General features: G+C 56.0%; 1 protein-coding gene across 2 annotated transcripts; it reads right to left on the bottom strand.

The window, feature by feature from the left end:
* Positions 1 to 85: 85 nt before the first annotated feature.
* On the bottom strand, positions 86 to 15,771 carry JDP2 (Jun dimerization protein 2). 2 transcript variants are annotated; one of them, XM_066998127.1, is made up of 4 exons: positions 15,519 to 15,771; positions 5,270 to 5,493; positions 1,817 to 1,921; positions 86 to 1,241 (listed from the first exon to the last, which is right to left on the bottom strand). In XM_066998127.1, the coding sequence occupies exons 2-4, from the start codon at positions 5,468 to 5,470 to the stop codon at positions 1,056 to 1,058; spliced, it is 492 nt and encodes a 163-aa protein (XP_066854228.1). In that variant the 5' UTR covers positions 5,471 to 5,493; positions 15,519 to 15,771; the 3' UTR covers positions 86 to 1,055. The 2 variants fall into 2 exon arrangements, with proteins under 2 accessions (XP_066854228.1, XP_066854229.1); XM_066998128.1 differs by lacking the exons at positions 1,817 to 1,921; positions 15,519 to 15,771 and adding an exon at positions 10,263 to 15,112.
* Positions 15,772 to 16,071: the final 300 nt, after the last annotated feature.

The following is a 16,071-nucleotide window of genomic DNA, read 5'->3' as shown; positions in this document are numbered from 1 at the left end:
AGAAACCCAGCAGCTGCTGCCACGATGCCAAACTCCAGTCAGAGCCCACCACGGCCTGGCCCAGACAAAGCACAGGAGGACAGCGTATGTAAAGGTAACATTTACTGAGAGATACAGAACTGAGTATTATGAAGGACATACATGGATGGAGATGGCAGCGACACCACTGCAGAGGGCTGCTGGACCCCCTTCCCAGCATGCTGGGGGAAGGAGCCGGACGCTGCCGGACAAGTAACACAATGGAGATAACTGTGGCATATGCATTTGTAACAAACAGACCATCATAACATACATTTCTATGGGATCACATCTAGTGATTATATAAATCCATATAGAGATCGCTGTATAAAAACTTTGTAAAAAATATCTTAAAAAAAGTGTAAAAATGTGCATTCAAAAGCACGGCCGACGCGGACAGCTGGGCTGTAAACATTATACTGAGAGTGTGCTTGTGGGGGGCGCCTGCGCCACCGAGCCCCGACAGGCCTGCCCACCAGACGGGGCCGCGTCAAGTGTTTGCGGTTCTTCGGTTGGGGTTTCCGTGCGGAGTGTGCGCCAGGAGCGGCGGCGGCCTCCGGGGACGGCTCCGGCACGCAGCGGGGCGGGAGTGCTGCAGGCACCGCTCCGCTGTCCCGCCGCCGTCCCTCCTGCCTGCAGGCCCCGCTCCCCACGGACACGCTGAGGGGCTGTGGGGAAAAGAGAAGGCGAAGCGGGAGCTCCTCCCGTGCCTCCTCCTCTCCTCCTCCTCGCAGGACATGCCGCCGTGCCGTGGGTCCCCGGGGCCGCGAGCAGGCCGAAGGGCCGCGATGAGGTATCACAGAGAGGTTGCCCTCGCCCGCGCTGCTAGCCCTGCTCCCGGGTTCAGCCTCAGAGTAGACGGTTGACAGGTTCCCAATCTTCTCTGCCCCCAAATTTGTTTGGTCCATAGTTCCCAAGGAAGCCCACTGGGTCCTGGATGCACCAGGCCTCGGTGCACAGTTCTTCATACAGTACATACATTAGAGACCCTGGAAGACCCTGCGCCACTGTCTCCTCCTCCTGGCCCAGTGCCACCTTCACTTCTTCTCTAGCTGCTCCAGCAGCGGGTTGGCTTCGCTCTCGGGTGTCTTGATGCTGTCCGTCCGCACGATGCAGGTCGGACGGTGCCGGTTCAGCATCAGGATCAGCTGCTGCCTCTCTTGTTTCAGCTCTTCTATCTGGGCCTTCAGCTCCGCGTTCATGAGCTCCAGACGCTCAGACTCCTAACAGGGCAGAAACACAACTGCATGTGACTGCTCCAATGGAACAGATGCAAGAAATATTTGTCCAAAAAGCCACCTCTGCTCAGCGCTGCTCCTCAGCCCTTGCCAGGAGCAGCCTGAGGCCATGCTGAGATACCAGGTTCCTCCGGGCAGTTCCTACCCAACCCACAGCCAGCTCCTAGGGCTGCACCACAGCGAACACCCTGCCTGGCTGCTTTCCATGGGCTGGAAGGACACCAGGAAACAAACCTGCCTTTTTAAATTTTGAAAGGTTCATCCTGCTGTCAGCAAGGAGCTGCCTTTGTGAAATGGCTCCTTGTCCCAGCTGTGTCATTTGCCTGCATCCCCCCAGCCCTTACAGAAAAGCAGTAAGGTGGTGGGAGCGTTCTTCTGCCTTGGGGTCACGGCCAGAGGGCACCTGGCCTCTGAATGGGGAAACCTCCAGAAATCTGGGCAAAAGGCCCCTGTCCTGGGCCACATTCCCAAGGGTGCTCCTACTCCAGCACACAGACTGGCAGACTATCAGAGCCCTCTTTCCCCATGCCCAGAGCCCACCTCCAGGTCAGGGCACCCACCCGCTGCAGGAACTCTGTCCTCTCCTTCTTCTTGTTACGACATCGCGCTGCTGCTACCTTGTTTTTCTCCCGGCGCCTTTTCCTCCTCTCCTCTTCCTCATCAAGCTGCAACAAGATGGAGAAGCCCAGGTCAGAGCCATCAAGTGGAAGAGGCTGGGAGCCCCTGGCAGCCCCACTGCCGCCCTCACCAGTGGTCACCAGTGACGTGGTCTAACCCTTACAAGGAACCAAACACATCGCTGCCACAGCCTCTAACGTTGATGTGCCTTCAATGCCGGGGCCAAGCCACCGGGCCACCCCAGTAAGGTGGGGACAGGTGCTGCATCTCCGATAAGGACACGGGACACAGCAGTGCCGGTGCTGTTTGCCGTGACTCAGTTGCTCTCTGCTATCTGATTCAAACCGCACAGACCAGGCTAATAAGCCCTATGGGCTGGAAACCCATAATCAAAGTATTTAGGGATATTTACTACAAAGCCTGTGTAAGTGGCCTGTGGCACGCTTACAGCCGAGAACCCAAACCAGTTCCTTCTCCAGAGAACTGTGAGTGCTGGAAAGCCCTGCGAGCTCAGTATCCAGGTGACACCTTGCAGCAGAGCTGTGGGAGAAAAGACCCTTTGGGCCTTTAAGACCCACAAACAATAACCATAAACATCTGGCCTGGGACTCTGATGATTGAGATGTCAGACCGAACTGCCTTATTCCTATCAGCTGACAGCATACATCTTTTCAAATACAGTGGCAGCAACATTTACTTTATGATCACTTCCACAGTCTACTTGCACCTTCTTCAAGGGCAACTCCAGCCTGCCAAGGCGGCCACATCCTTCCCTTCGTACTTCCCCAGGCCAGCGTGGTCGAGGGACGTATCTCCCAGACAAGCCTCTCGCAGCACACACCATCTGATCAGCCTCGCTGCTCTCACACCTGGGCTTAGGGACCTCATAAGGAGCCAAGAGATCTCCAGCACCACGGGCACGAAGTGGTGGTGGGCGTGGGGACCACCTGAGTATCCTAGACATAGATACATCAGTGGTGCCTGCAGGAAACGAAGGCCACAGGTGCCACCACCCACAGCAAATTGCACAAGCTGCTACCATTTACAGAACCAAAATTCCTCTAATCAAAACATCCCAACGTGATGTGCAAGGACAGAATGAAACATTGACTGGGCAGAGTTAAGTAAGCTGTATGTCTAGTATTTGGAGGACAATGTCCGAGTTTTATAGCACTAACAGCTTTTGCATCTTCTCTATGTTATTTCCCAAGCATTATATCAAATTTGTGATTTTAAATGGGAGTAAAATATCAAGCAAAGGCAGCACAAGCTACGCACAGACTTCCCACAGTGCCAGGCTGCAACCATCCCTCTGCCACAGCAGCTCTATACTTAGCAGAACCAGGATGGGATCTGCACCGACGGCCCCATGTCCCACCAGCTGCCAGCTCTCACTACATGCACACAACGCAGATGTGGTGGGCATTTGCAGAAGTGACCAAGCAGGCTCTAACTCCGTGCTCTGCTGCCTTTTCCTGGAAGAACAGCGACAGCACCAGCCTCACTGTCCCCCTGTGAACTGCCTGACACATTGCCATGCTTAGTTGCTCTTCTCAGTTGGGGTCAAAGAATAAGCGTCCCTTCCCTGTCCCCTTCAGCTTCCCCTACACCCACAGAGGGCCAGGGAAGGGCCATGCCCTTTAGATGGTGCCTACAGGTGCTCAGGGAGAGTGGCTCAGCACAGATAGCGGCAGCCTGAACTCTTGGCTCTGCTTTTTGTTGGCCTACAGCTCCTGCCACTTCAGGAAAGCAGCTTATCTCCTTTCTGCCTCTGTTTCAGTTCAGAAAGGTGACATGGCCCTGGTGCTGGGGGTTAGGACTCGGCTCTGTTACAGGCACGAGGGATGGTAACAGTGCCTCCACCACCCGCTACGTGGGCTTTGTGTGCGCTGCCATGGACAAATACCCCTGTGCCAGGGGAAAAGCTGCCTGTTCCCCGGCTCTGCACAACACATGGCACGCCAGCGCCCAGCCTCCTCAGGCTCCATCTCCCTGCAAGAGGAAAGCAGCTGCAGGCTGCATTGCAAAATTACGCGTGGGTTGCTTCTTGGCTACTCACGGAATAAGCAGCTACTGCTTCAGCTCTCCCAGGCTTTTGCTGCAAAGCCCATGCCAGAGGCAGCTCCATTTGCCATCCTCAACTCCTTGGCTCCACAGGCCGTGCAAGGGAGGAAGAAGCTGCAGGGGAGGCAGCCATCTGGGGGCTGCTGGTGGGGTTCCCCTCGTCTTTCCTCCACATTTCCCTGGAATCTGCAGATCAAGCTGCTACAGAAGTAGCAGACCAGGAGCTTGGGACCACATTTGGCTTTAGATACCAACTCATAACTGCTTTGCCCATGGAGGGACCAATGCCTTCAGCACCTCCCAGGTCTTCTGCTGGCTTCCCACAGCTCCCAGTCCCCAGCTCCATCGTTATGGAGCTGCCAAGCCCCTTCCCAGGTGGGCTCCAGCCGGCCCCCAGCACGGTGTGAGCTGGCAGGACACCACTGGACACAGGGCTTCACTGAAAGGTGCCTGAGGGGCTTGACCACAGCGGTTCTCCCAGCAGGAGTCCACCACAAGGGGTGGGTGTAAAGGATCAGGAACCCTCCCCATGGGTGGGCCTGGATGCTGCTGAGCATTTACCATAAGATTTGGGTGAAACCAAGTGTCAGCACTCATTCGGAGCTCCCTGGAGCTGCTGCTTCATCTGCTTCAGCTCACAGCTCACCACGGACAGCCTCTCACACAGCCAGCACCTCTGCACTGACACCCCTGACAACGCACAACGCGCCATCCTCACACAGCGCTGTCTGAAGAATTCTCCAGCAGGAGCAAGAGGACGGTTCAGTAGGGTCGTTCACCGAACAGTCCTTCTGACAGAAGCCACCACTCTCACCACTTTGGGGCCTCGCATTGATGGACTTCCAGCTCCGTTTGCTGGCACTGCTTGACGCAAACAGCACCAGTACAGCAAGGTTCAAGGAGCCAGCCAAAACATCAGGCAAGCACACAAGGAAAACGCTGTGCAAGTGTCTCCCAAGCCCCTGTAACACAATCGTGACGTGACAGCCCGTGGGACCAAGCAGCAGCCGCCCACCATCCCCTCGCCAGGAGCCCCGAGATGAAGCCGAGGCCCCGAGCAGCGGCTGTGCCAGACCTAGCTCCTCAAAGGGGGCTCGAGTTTAGCCGGCTGCCAAAAGCTGTGAGGGACCGGTCACGTCTGGGACACCGTGGCAGGGACAGGGAGGAGGCAGCCAGCAGTGCAGCCGCCAGCAGGCAGCGTGACACGCTGGTTAACCACGCTGCCGGCCTCGCTGGCAGGCCGCCCGGGCACAGAGCGACCTGGGCAGCGGTAGGGAACAGCCCCTGCGCCACCAGCGGGGCCGCCCGCAGCCAGCAGCCCCCAGACTCACCTCACTTTTCACGGGCTGGGGCCTCTTCCCAAGCTTCACCTCCAGGAAGTGGAGCGGCGAGATCATGGCCCCGATGTTGCGGATGTCGGCGTACTTCAGCTCCTCGGCGGTCAGGGCGGTGCCAGGCAGTCCCGTCAAGGGGCCGAGCCCAGGCAGCGCGCCGGCCGTCAGCGACGGGTCGGGGATCTGCCCTGGCATCATAGCAGGGGACACGGCTCCGCGGGCTGCAGAGAGAGAGACACGGCCCGTTACTGCCCGCTCGCAACGTGGCACAAAGCCAGCCGACTCCGCAGGCCCAGGTAAAGCTGCCGCTCTCCCCCAGGGATGGCAAAGGCAAGGACTGAGCAGAAGTTGGGTGGCAGAAACCAAAATACACAAATCCTGCTGGGATCCACTGGCCTGTAGGTCAGGAAGAAGAAGAGACCTGAGCGGCACAGCACCAGAGAAACAGGCGCTCGGTACAGGGACTGACAGGATCAACAGCGATGTGGTCCCACGGGCTGTTGGTCTTGGCACACCTTTCTCTGGAGTGCCGAAGATCAAGGTTTGCTCTTACTGAGTTTTGATTAACGCGTAGGTATTAGGACGAGAAGAAAACAGCATTGTGAGGGCCGCACCGTGCCTCAGGCTGGCTGCCTGCTGGGCAGGCTGAGCCTGCTGACCGGGGTCGGGGCGCAGCACACGGGGACTGAGGATAAAACAATGAAAAGCTGCTGAGGGAGAAACCTGCCACTGAACAAACATCTCCCAGCACAAACACGAGGAAACAAAGGCTGGAGGGGAGGGGAAGCGGAGCAACGTGCAAAAGGCTTCTGCTATCAGGAGAGAAAAAAAAAATTGGAGCTTGAGAGAGAATAAGATTGGGACAAGCTTTGGCAAGTCGCTTATAGGCAGAAGAAAGGGAGTTACCAGGAAACGTGCAGAACAACTGGCTAAGAGATACAGAAATAAAGTTAGACCTAAACTGAGAAGCCTGTAGAGCTGGCGCTGTCCTATCAGCCAAAAAGCAGAGGGAGCAGGTGGCTGTCGGCTACCACGTAAGCACGTCTCTGCTTGCGTAACAGCCCTGGGACACTCTCTAGCGACCCAGTTACAACACGCGGAGTCACCTTCTGTCCACGCAGCCACCATTCCCCCGCCCCGAACACAACCACACGTCGCTGCGCCGCTCTGCCCAGCCGGACCGGTCCCAGCACCCACGGGGAGCCCGGGGGCGGCCAGCCCATCCCAACCCGTGTCAGGAGGCACCCCAAAGGGGGAGAGGGGCTGCAAGCTGGCAGCACCCGCTGCCGGAGCCAGGAGACGCATGAGGTGAGGGGTAACGTGTGCTCGCCCTGCTCCTTCCCAAGCATCCACTCTCTCACGCTGAGAGACAGGGCAAGGGGTGTTGCAGATTTTTGGTCCAGGCGGTATGGCTGTGCTAAGTGCAGGCACACACACGTTAACAAGCCACGGCTGCCCAGTACTAGCCATCCCAGGTGACAGATCTGTCACCACCAGACTGCGAACGTGCGCGGAGCCGAGCGTGGGATAGGAGTGACGGATCACTGAGTCGCACAGGGACCTCTAGAGGTCACCTAGTCCAACCCCCTGCTCACGCAGGGTCACCAAGTGCAAGTCAAAGTCTTAACCATGACAAGCAGAGAAGCTAAGGACTTCTTGGCACTGGCATGTCTCTCTGCCCAGGAGATTATTTGATGTGTTAGTTAATGTCAGGGAACAGGAGATGAGCAGTGAGGGGGAAGAAAAGCCAATCATACAGGTTAGTCCAGACCAGAGAGGCAAACAAAAGCTTCCACAGCTCCCAGCACGAGTGCTGTGCAAGCCGTCCTGATGTGACAGACCAAGGGATTTGCATCAGGGAGCACCTACAAGCTGCAATGTGCCGTGAGCTGCCATACACTCTAACCTGTCACTGAGACCCAGGTGTCAGTGTGAGCTGTCCCAAGGCAGACTGTGCTCGGCAGACAGCAGTGGTAACCAGCAGGACTTGAGAAAGAGCGTGGAAAGCAAATGCAGCACCACCATGACCATACAGAGGCAGTGACATGCAGCGAGCAGGAAGCAAGCCCTCTGCTGCGGTCATCTTTCAGGAGGAGAGACGAGAAAGGGGAGGGCAAGCCAGAGCTCACAGTGCTGGTATGCGGGGGGAGGATGCTGGGCTGGGGGGAGATGACCTGCACAAGGACATAGCAGCCTGAAAAGGAGCAAAGACAGGAGAGATGAGTAACTTCTGAAGGGAAGTGATGCTACCTGATGAAATGGACTCCTGCCCGTCTGACGATAAAAGGGAAAAAATTTGGTAGTGACACTTGACCTCAGAAGAGACCACACGTCAACTCAGTGAGATTGCAGAGCACTAAAACAATGCAAAGCGTTTATTCTCCCAGAGCAATCCCCAAAGCGGACAGCTGTAGCTCCACGTTGCGGAGGTTGCGCTGCATGGTGCCAGCAGTGCTCTGAGGCTGCAGCCACCTCCCTTCCCTGCCGTCCAGGCCTTACACAGCAAAGATACCCAGAAACCAGGCACCGTCCTGCCCTAGGCTGTGCTCCAGTTCGGAAAACACAAGCAGGTATTGCCTAAATCCCTACCATCTTCCTTAGAAACTGTCCCACCCCACAGGGCAGTGCCTGGCCAGTGAGGTGGCACGGCAAAGGGGAGGGGACCTTCCCCGGACACATTGCCACAGGATAGAGCAGCGGAGTTATCTCACACTGCCGTGTGGGGATAACTGCATGCACTGCATCACGAGCCCATTCCCAGCCACCACCAGTGAGGTGACACACGGTGGCACTGGGAAGAGGCCCGCTGACAGCGCCGCAGCCGGGGCCAGCTCCTGCACACCCCCAGCAGCAGCCCCATGGACATCCACCCCCAGCTTGAACAGCCGAGGCATAATGAAACACTAGGACTCCGTGGCAGAGGTATACGAACACCCTGAAGCCTCCTTCCTGCAAATACTGTGAGCTGCACTGGCACACACTAATTTGGGGCCTTGGCCCACCCTTTCGTATGGTTCAGGCTGGGACCTGACTCGAGCCCACTGCTGGATGCTTAAATTCATTTTTGATTTGGGGAACCTGGTTTTAACTCACTGTTTTACATCACGACAGCAACTGTACCTATGTGCCGGGCTGGACAGTCCAGGTACTCAGCTACAGAGAATTCATGGTCAATATAATTTATGAAATAAGGAGGGAAAAGAATTTTTTTTTCCTCCAGGCTATGGGACTACCTGACCACTGAGTGCCACCCTGCACTCCAGCTCTGAGTAGCTACCCAGGGAAAGCTTGCCAAGGATTTGAGAAAACGTTGTGCTTTATCTCATCCACCTTTTCCCTCTGCATCTTTGGTCTGGTGGCTTAATGTGCCTTGAAGGAGCCTGAGTGAAGGAGCTGTCCCAGTACCTATTTTGCTCTGTAAACTTATCCTGAGCCCAGTTACTGCATGGGCAAGCCCACATCACACATGCATCAGCTTAAACTAAATCTAAAGCAGTTCAAACCAAAGCACGAGGAGCTACCTGGAAGAAGGTGAGCCTGCACATTAGGACGAGCTGAGAATTAGGCGAGAAGGAAGGCTCCTCCAAATGAGGTCCTGCTCAGGGGTCAGGAAGCTCAGGAGCACACCGAGAACTGCCAAGAGTCAAGTTGTTAGACCTTGGAGGGGAATGTAAACCATTTCCAGCAGAGCTGTAACCGCAAGAACAAGGGAATGAGGAGAGATGCCGCCCCTCTCAGAGCAGGGTGCAGGGAGCATTAATCTAGCCCAGTCCCTGAAGCGCCACAGCCGCAGGCACCATCACTGCCGATCACAGGGACTCTCATGTCCAACTACTTCTGTTCCCAGGTACCCAAGACCCAAATACTTTCACCTGCTTTCCTGCATAACACTACAGGTAAGAAATTGTACTTTGATCATGTTAAAAATGCCAAAGTATGTCACTTTATTTAATATTTAGCCTTATTCCTGAGGCCATTACTCTGGAAGACACCAACATGCCTGCCTAGAGCTCCAGCATATTTCTACCACATTTGCACATTAGGGCAGAAATAACTTTGAGGTGCAAGATCTGAGTTTGACCTTTAAGTTGCAGCTTTTCAATAGCCAGATCTTGCTGGAAGTGGTGAATACAGCTGGTGCATTGCCAATTTGTAATTCCTCCCTGGATATTCCCTTGCAGTGTTTGTTATTTCTAAGGAACGGGAACCAACTCACCTCTGATTCCTTCGCTTTCTAACACCATGCTTTAGCTAGAATTCTTATTAGATTTGTTCTTTTCATAGCTGGTTATTAACACAAACTTTTTTTTTCCTCTTCAGCGCCAGGCAGTCTTTCAGTGACTCCTTACATGAGCTGAAAGAAGTTGCATCTTCAGTAAGACCTAGCTTTCCGGTGTCCTACTGCAGAACCACACAATCCCTGCATTGTATCAGCTATGCTTCTTCACATAATGAAGCCAACAGCAAAGCAAAGCAGTAAGGGGAAAGAGAATGTGTAGTCTTCCATCTGACACTGGTATCTGCATGACGCCAGCTGCTCCAGTTTACATTCCCTGTAGCTGTGCGTTCTGCACTGACGCTATTCATCATTTTGTGCCACAACATCTCAAGATGCTCCACAGTGAATTATGAGACAGAGGAGGCTTTCTTAAAACTTCAGCTCAGCGATGCACAGCTTGTGTCATTCAATGCTCTCTTCAGCAACTAACCTTACAGCAAAAGTCTGGTCAACACGTGATTTCACGGGTCAAAACCCAGTTTGTACTTCTTCAGCTTTGCTCCTACCCTCCCCTTGTTCTGGGTAAGCACTGGAACACAAGACTTGACCTTTTGCCAAAATGTCTGTAAACCCTCCTAATTATTGCAGTCACTTTTGCATCCTCGCTCTGGAACTGCAGGTCTCAGACCTGCAGTCTGCTGGCAAGCTCAGTTATTTTATCTGCAGTCTCATCTCCAAAAAGCTGACAACAGTACGGCTTCCTTTTCTCACCTTTTTGCTGCATCTTTCACAGCAGTGAGGAGTGGTTCTGTCCTTTGTCCCCCAACCACGTCTTTATGGTCAATGGTCTGTGACACTGGCTCACTTAATGTTTTATCAAAGGCAGCATGGAGTACTCCTTGTTTTTCTACTGTTGCTGGGGTCTGCTCTTTTCCGGAGCCAGCTGCCTAGTGGGAAGAAGCTTTACTGAGCTGTTACTGACCCACACATTTGCTCAGCTTCGCTGTCCCTGCATATGCTCCTGTTCTTTTTCTTACACTTTGTCTTTATTTCCTCGTGATTTTGTTGTTGTTGTTGCTTTGTTTTCCATACTGACTTTGCTGTTGCTTTTTCTGGGGACTCTGAGTTCATTGTTGTTTTTTTTTCCTTTTTCTGAGGTAGCTGATGTTTGCGCAGCAGTTACTGCATAAATCTAACGTGCGTAGGCATAATCCACGTAGCCCAGGGTCCCTGGGGGCTTGTATTCTGGTTGCTAGCCTATATTCATGCCCCTCCTGCCACCTCTTCAGTGCTATTCTTACCCACAGACTAAAACCAGCACAGGAATGCCTACCTGTGCTGAAGTCACACATTCATTTCCCTGTGCAGAAGCTCCCTTAGTTTGTACCTGCTATTCCCCCAGGAGCATCCTCTGCATCCTCACTTAGCCCAGTGCACCGTTTGCTTCTTTATAAGCCAGATGCAGTTGCTGCTTTGTCAACAGCACCATCCTACAGCGAAGACCACAATATCTCAAAGCAGCTTCTGACAGACACCCTTCACTTCACTCTAAATTGCCATTGCTGCCTTATCTGTGCTGTCAGCTTCCTTGGTGAGAGTGGGAGCTGTTTACAACCTTATTTTCAGTTTCTGGTTAAAGTGCTGGCTATAAATCACGGTTTCTTCCAGCACAAGCTCTATCACACGCTCTGACATCTGCAGTGGTTGACCCCAGCACCCTTCCGATGCTCAGAGAGACCGTCTGGCACCTATTGCCAGCCAGGGGGGTTTGCTACTGTAAATATCCGCCTGTCTCTCATTTTTTCCAGGCTAACAAGCAGTGCCATAAGGCAGTCTGTCCCGGCAGCCCTTCTCCACGCTGCCTGCAGAACCAAGGCCCTGCCTGCCTGTTGTTCTGCCACACCAGGCCCGACCTGGGTGCCTGCCATTACTTGTCAGCTGCCACGCATCGGAGCGCTGCCAAAGCCTGCAACCTACCGTACGAAGCTATCTTTGATCTCTTCATCAGTACGTTAGCACTTAGCATACTGTTGCCATTTGTTCGTGCAGTCCTGGAGCCCTGGGCTCTAAGTCAGCCCGTCATCTGTTCATGGCCAACAAGCAAGAATTCTGCTTTGGAGATCAGAAGTAACACTGCCATCCATGAGAAGCTAATTTTGGTCCCTTAGAATTTATTACGGCTTAACCATCCTTTTTTACTTTTGTTTTTAGCTCCTGGCTATCAGGTTTGCTCAGTCTGTATGCTCTACACCGCATCTTTCCAGTTCCTTCTCATTGGCAGAAGGATGATTTATATGAAAGCCCTTTCCTGACATGCCCGACTTCTCATGCCTCAAGAATGTAACTTTCTAAACAAAGACAGGGCAATTGGCTATCACTTGTTTTCTGAAGCACAGAGCCACTTGCTTTCTCCCCATCTGGACTTTTCTGGCTGGGGGGCTGCGGGTCAGTGGAGCCCACAAACATTATTCCACATCAAGGTTCAGCACCCCACGAACGCTGTGTTAACACCACCACGCTGAAGGCAGAAAGCCACACCTCGTATGCCCAGTGCCAAAAGTACCTGAACATGCAATAACTTTTTTTTTTCCCGTTTTCTAAAATGTGATATGCTCCCATTCCCAGGCAGCAGCCACCAGCTCTAAACGCTAGATGCACCTAGTTGGAAGTAGCTCCTTACAGCAGGTCACTCTGTAACCTATCCAGCTTCTTCTGCTCTGTATTTTTAAGAGCAGTTACTTCCAGTGCCAAAGGCCACGCCGATCAGTATCAAAGTTATTTGCCAACCATCAAAACACAGCAACAGCCGAGCCCTTTGGTTGTAACCCGTCCTTCAGATACCCGTGCAGCAGCGCTGGCAAACATGGACTTTAACATGCGCTGTGCATTTATTCATTCATCTGCTGAACCCGTGGGCGCGCAGCCCAACACCTGCGGTGCACTGAGGCGCTGTAGTGACACCCACTGGGATTAAACTGTGCATGCCCCTCCTTCAGCAAGGACGCAGTACTGCTTAGTGCTACATGGCATTTGGGGAGGTTGCCCCTTGTCTAAAGACCAGTTTAAGGTCTCACCGCGTGGCTTACCAGGTGTGCTGAGCTGCCGCGTGCCACCTCTGCATGGCAGACACCACGGGGCCTCACTTACTGCCACTCCACTTCCATCCCATGAGGTTTGCAGCCAGCTCCTGCAACCAAGGGCAAAGAAGAGCCCTTCCCACAGCCAGCCCCAGCTGCCCCCCTGTTCCCTTCTCTCCCACAGGCAACGCGGTGGACAAAGAGCTGCCGGGTTTGTGAGCACCCTTCCACGTAGTGTCCCGGCCCAGATCCCTGAGCTCCACCAAGAGGGCTGCAGGGCCACGATGCTGAAGAGAGGAAGGAGCTCTGGAGGAGGAGATCCTCAGGAGATGGAAGTCTAGACTGATTTCTTGAGTGGGAGCAGCCTGGCTCAGCCCTGGATGTCTGGTTTCACACAGATGGCAGGAAGAACGCCCGAGCCGCTCACAGCGAGAAGGCTGCGAGGAGCACTCTGAGCGCAGGAACGCGGAGAGCCCTGCTGCTTCCCTCCTCTCCTCCACCAGGGAGGCACCCAGCTCCTGACGCTGCACCCAAGGGGCAGCCCACAGCAGGCAGCCTCCCCGGGGCACACGTGCAGCCCCCGCCAGCTGAGTGGCGCCACCACACGCCTGCCTGTCTGCTGCTTTGGATTCTTATTGCCATTACGAGAAGGCAAGAAATCAGTCCTCAGCTTTAGAAATAACCCCCCTTTGCCATCAGCAAAGCAGTCAGCTCACAGTCCTCCTCCTTCCCCCAGCATTTTCCCCCGTGCCTTCGCAGGGCAGCAAAAAGCTCCAGTTTAGCACCACACTACCCCTAGCACTGCAATGCAGCACCTCCAAGCAACCTGTAACAGCAGGGGTCTGTACAGCACCCAGCATAGCCAAGGCTCCTCGCAGCTACTGCATTAAGAGATTGCCGTTAATTACGGCTTTGGCATGGAGCGTGGCAGACATTTAATAATGCTGCACCACTCACCGGACGGCAGCACAGAACAGGAAGGTAGCAGCGACCCTATTCCTGCCCACAGCAGTTCAGATGGACTTGGGGAGGAGGGAATGTGCTGATCTGAGCTAGGCTGCAGCTCAGGCACTGAGGTTAACAACTGACTTGTTAAAATCCCCTAGGACCTTCCACAGCCGCATGTGGTCAGGGCTGGAATCTTCTTCAAGAAGACAGCCCTCCCCTGGCACAGAGCTCCAACCTCAGGGGCAAGGGTGGCCTCAGAGATGAGAGGCCCCCCTACAAACTCCTCAGAATTGTGCCCTGAATGCCAGGGTCATCCACAAAGACCTCTAAGCCATATAAAGACCAGCTCTGGCTAGCTTGCAGCAGCCCCGCTCAGCTGAGAGGCCCATACAGACCTTCAGCTCCCAGGCTGCATGCTAAATAGCCTGCAGGGTTTGGACTGACGCTCTGGGCAGTCCATGCAATGGAGAAACCCATGCCAGCAGCCAAAGGCAGATGGCACCAGGCTTGCCATGCCCGCTCCTTGCCACACGGGCACTGCGGGACACGTGCAGGCTGCCACACACCACGGCTTGTTCTTGGGGGAGCTGGGGCCAGGTCAACGGGGCACGGCCCACCGCAGTGAAAAGAGTTTCTGGGCAGCTTCAGGCTCTCAAGACACTGCGTGCTGCCCACTACCTGACCAGGCAGAGCAGATGAAGTAGCAAACGCCAGCACGGGGAAGGAGACCGCACGGCAGATGCTCGGCGCTGCCCGCTCTCAGACAGCCCAGCTGGGCACGCTGCTGAGGTGGAGGAGATATCTACTCCTCCTCGGCCAGGGCCACAGCAGAGACCTTGGCATCCTGTAAGGAGGGAAGTGCTCAGCTGTAACGAGGAGGGAGAAGCAGCCGCAGTGTGCAGAGGGAGCAGCAACCTGCCGTGAGCTCCGGCCGCCCCGAGAAATGGCAGAGACCCGAGGAGCGCAGCAGCCAATCTCCGCCTGACACAGGGACGGCTCCGACGGCGGCTCCCGCACCCACCCACTCGTCCCCCAGATGGGCAGGCTTCTTTTCTTCCCTTTTTGAATCACCAGGAGTCATCCTGAGGATGTGAACTCCAACAATTGGCATTCCCAGATGTCCCCGTGAAAGCGGTAACCGCCAAATTCCCAGCGCGGGCTCCGGCACCGGCCTCCAGATAGAGTTTTTCATGCGAGTTCTCCTGAAACCAGCTAAAAAATCCTGCTCCGAGCTGCTGAAGCATTTGTTTCTGCTGAGCTCTCGGAGTCCAAACACACGCGCACACACACACAGTTTGGCAGTGGTTGTGTTCCAGGGCTGGTAATACAAGCCATGCAGCAGGCTGCCAAGACAAGCAACAGAACGAGCCAGGCCCCGTTTCATTGGCCACCATACGCTGCATATGGCCCTGGAAGCAGCCAGCGCAGTGTTCTCACCCTCCTTGAAGGCATAGGAGACCCTGTGTTTTCAAATACACCTCCACAGGGCCTTCATTAAAGGAAAATGGAAACATAATGTGGCTCTTGCTCTCTTGGTATTTCTCCCTTTCCCCCAGTTTGCTCTCAAACCTATTTCCCTACCATGGAAAAAAAAAAAAAAAAAAAAGAAAAAAAAAAAAGCAAAGTGCCTCCCGGAGCAGCCCGTGCAGAAGAATGCAACTTCCACTCGGCCCCACGCCTGGCTGCCCCTGCGGGCTCGGCACGGGGCGGCGGGGGGTCCCGGGGGCCCCTCTCCTCCCGGCACCCCGCACGCACCCCAGACCCCCGGCACGGGGAGCGGGGAGCCCCGCAGCCCCCCACCTGCGCACCCCGCGGACAGGTGGAGCGCAGCTCGGCCGCCCCTCCCCGCAACCCCCCCGGCACCCCCAGAAGGACCGGGGGGCTCCGATCCGCTCCCCGGGGCCCTATCCCCGCACCCCCCAGCCCACCGCGGCGACCCCGGCCGCCTGTTCCCGGCCTCCTCCCCCCCGGCCACCCCCGGCCCCGCCGCGCCCGCACCCACCGTGCACGGGGAGCGGGCCGCCGGGGTGCCCGCGGGGCCCGGCCGCAGGGGCCGGCAGCGGGCTGCGGGCTCAGCCCCGCCGCCGCCCGGCTCGGCTCGGCTCGGCTCGGCTCGGCTCGGCTCCGCTCCGCTCCGCTCCGCTGCCCCGGCCGCCTCCCGCCGCTGCCGGTCCCCGCCGGGCCGCCTCGGCCCCCCGCCGCCCCGGTGCGCGCCTCCCGCGGGCTGTGGCGGGCGGCGGGGTGGGTTGCATCAGCCCCGGTTATATAGCGGCCCCTGGGCTGCGGGGAGGGGTCGGGAATGCGGAACCGGCCGGGCTGCCAGCGCCACACGTCAGGGAGGGCGGGCGGGCGAGCGGGGCCGCGGGGCGGGGAGCGCCGAGGTGGGCTGGCACCGGCACCGGCACCGGCACCGGCACCGGCACACCCCCCCCCGGCACCCCCCCCCGGCACCCCGCAGTGCCCGGCCGGGGAGGCGGAGGACAGCAAGGGCGGCCCTGGCGGCCCCCCAGCGGCCTCTCTCTCCCCCCTGCCCGGTCACAGCGGTGAAGCCCAGG

The sequence above is a fragment of the Anser cygnoides genome, chromosome 5, assembly GCF_040182565.1.
Source record: "Anser cygnoides isolate HZ-2024a breed goose chromosome 5, Taihu_goose_T2T_genome, whole genome shotgun sequence".
In the NCBI taxonomy this organism is placed as follows: Eukaryota; Metazoa; Chordata; class Aves; order Anseriformes; family Anatidae; genus Anser; species Anser cygnoides.
The sequence above is the reverse complement of the archived record's forward strand: the minus strand, read 5'-3'. Positions and strand labels throughout refer to the sequence as shown.

Excerpts from the sequence above, each read along its gene's own strand:
- JDP2 (XM_066998127.1), bottom strand. The coding sequence starts at position 5,470 with ATGATGCCAGGGCAGATCCCCGACCCGTCGCTGACGGCCGGCGCGCTG. Across the intron at positions 1,922-5,269 it reads CCCAGCCCGTGAAAAGTGAG|CTTGATGAGGAAGAGGAGAG; the intron begins GTGAGTCTGGGG and ends ATCTTGTTGCAG. Across the intron at positions 1,242-1,816 it reads GGACAGAGTTCCTGCAGCGG|GAGTCTGAGCGTCTGGAGCT; the intron begins GTGGGTGCCCTG and ends CTGCCCTGTTAG.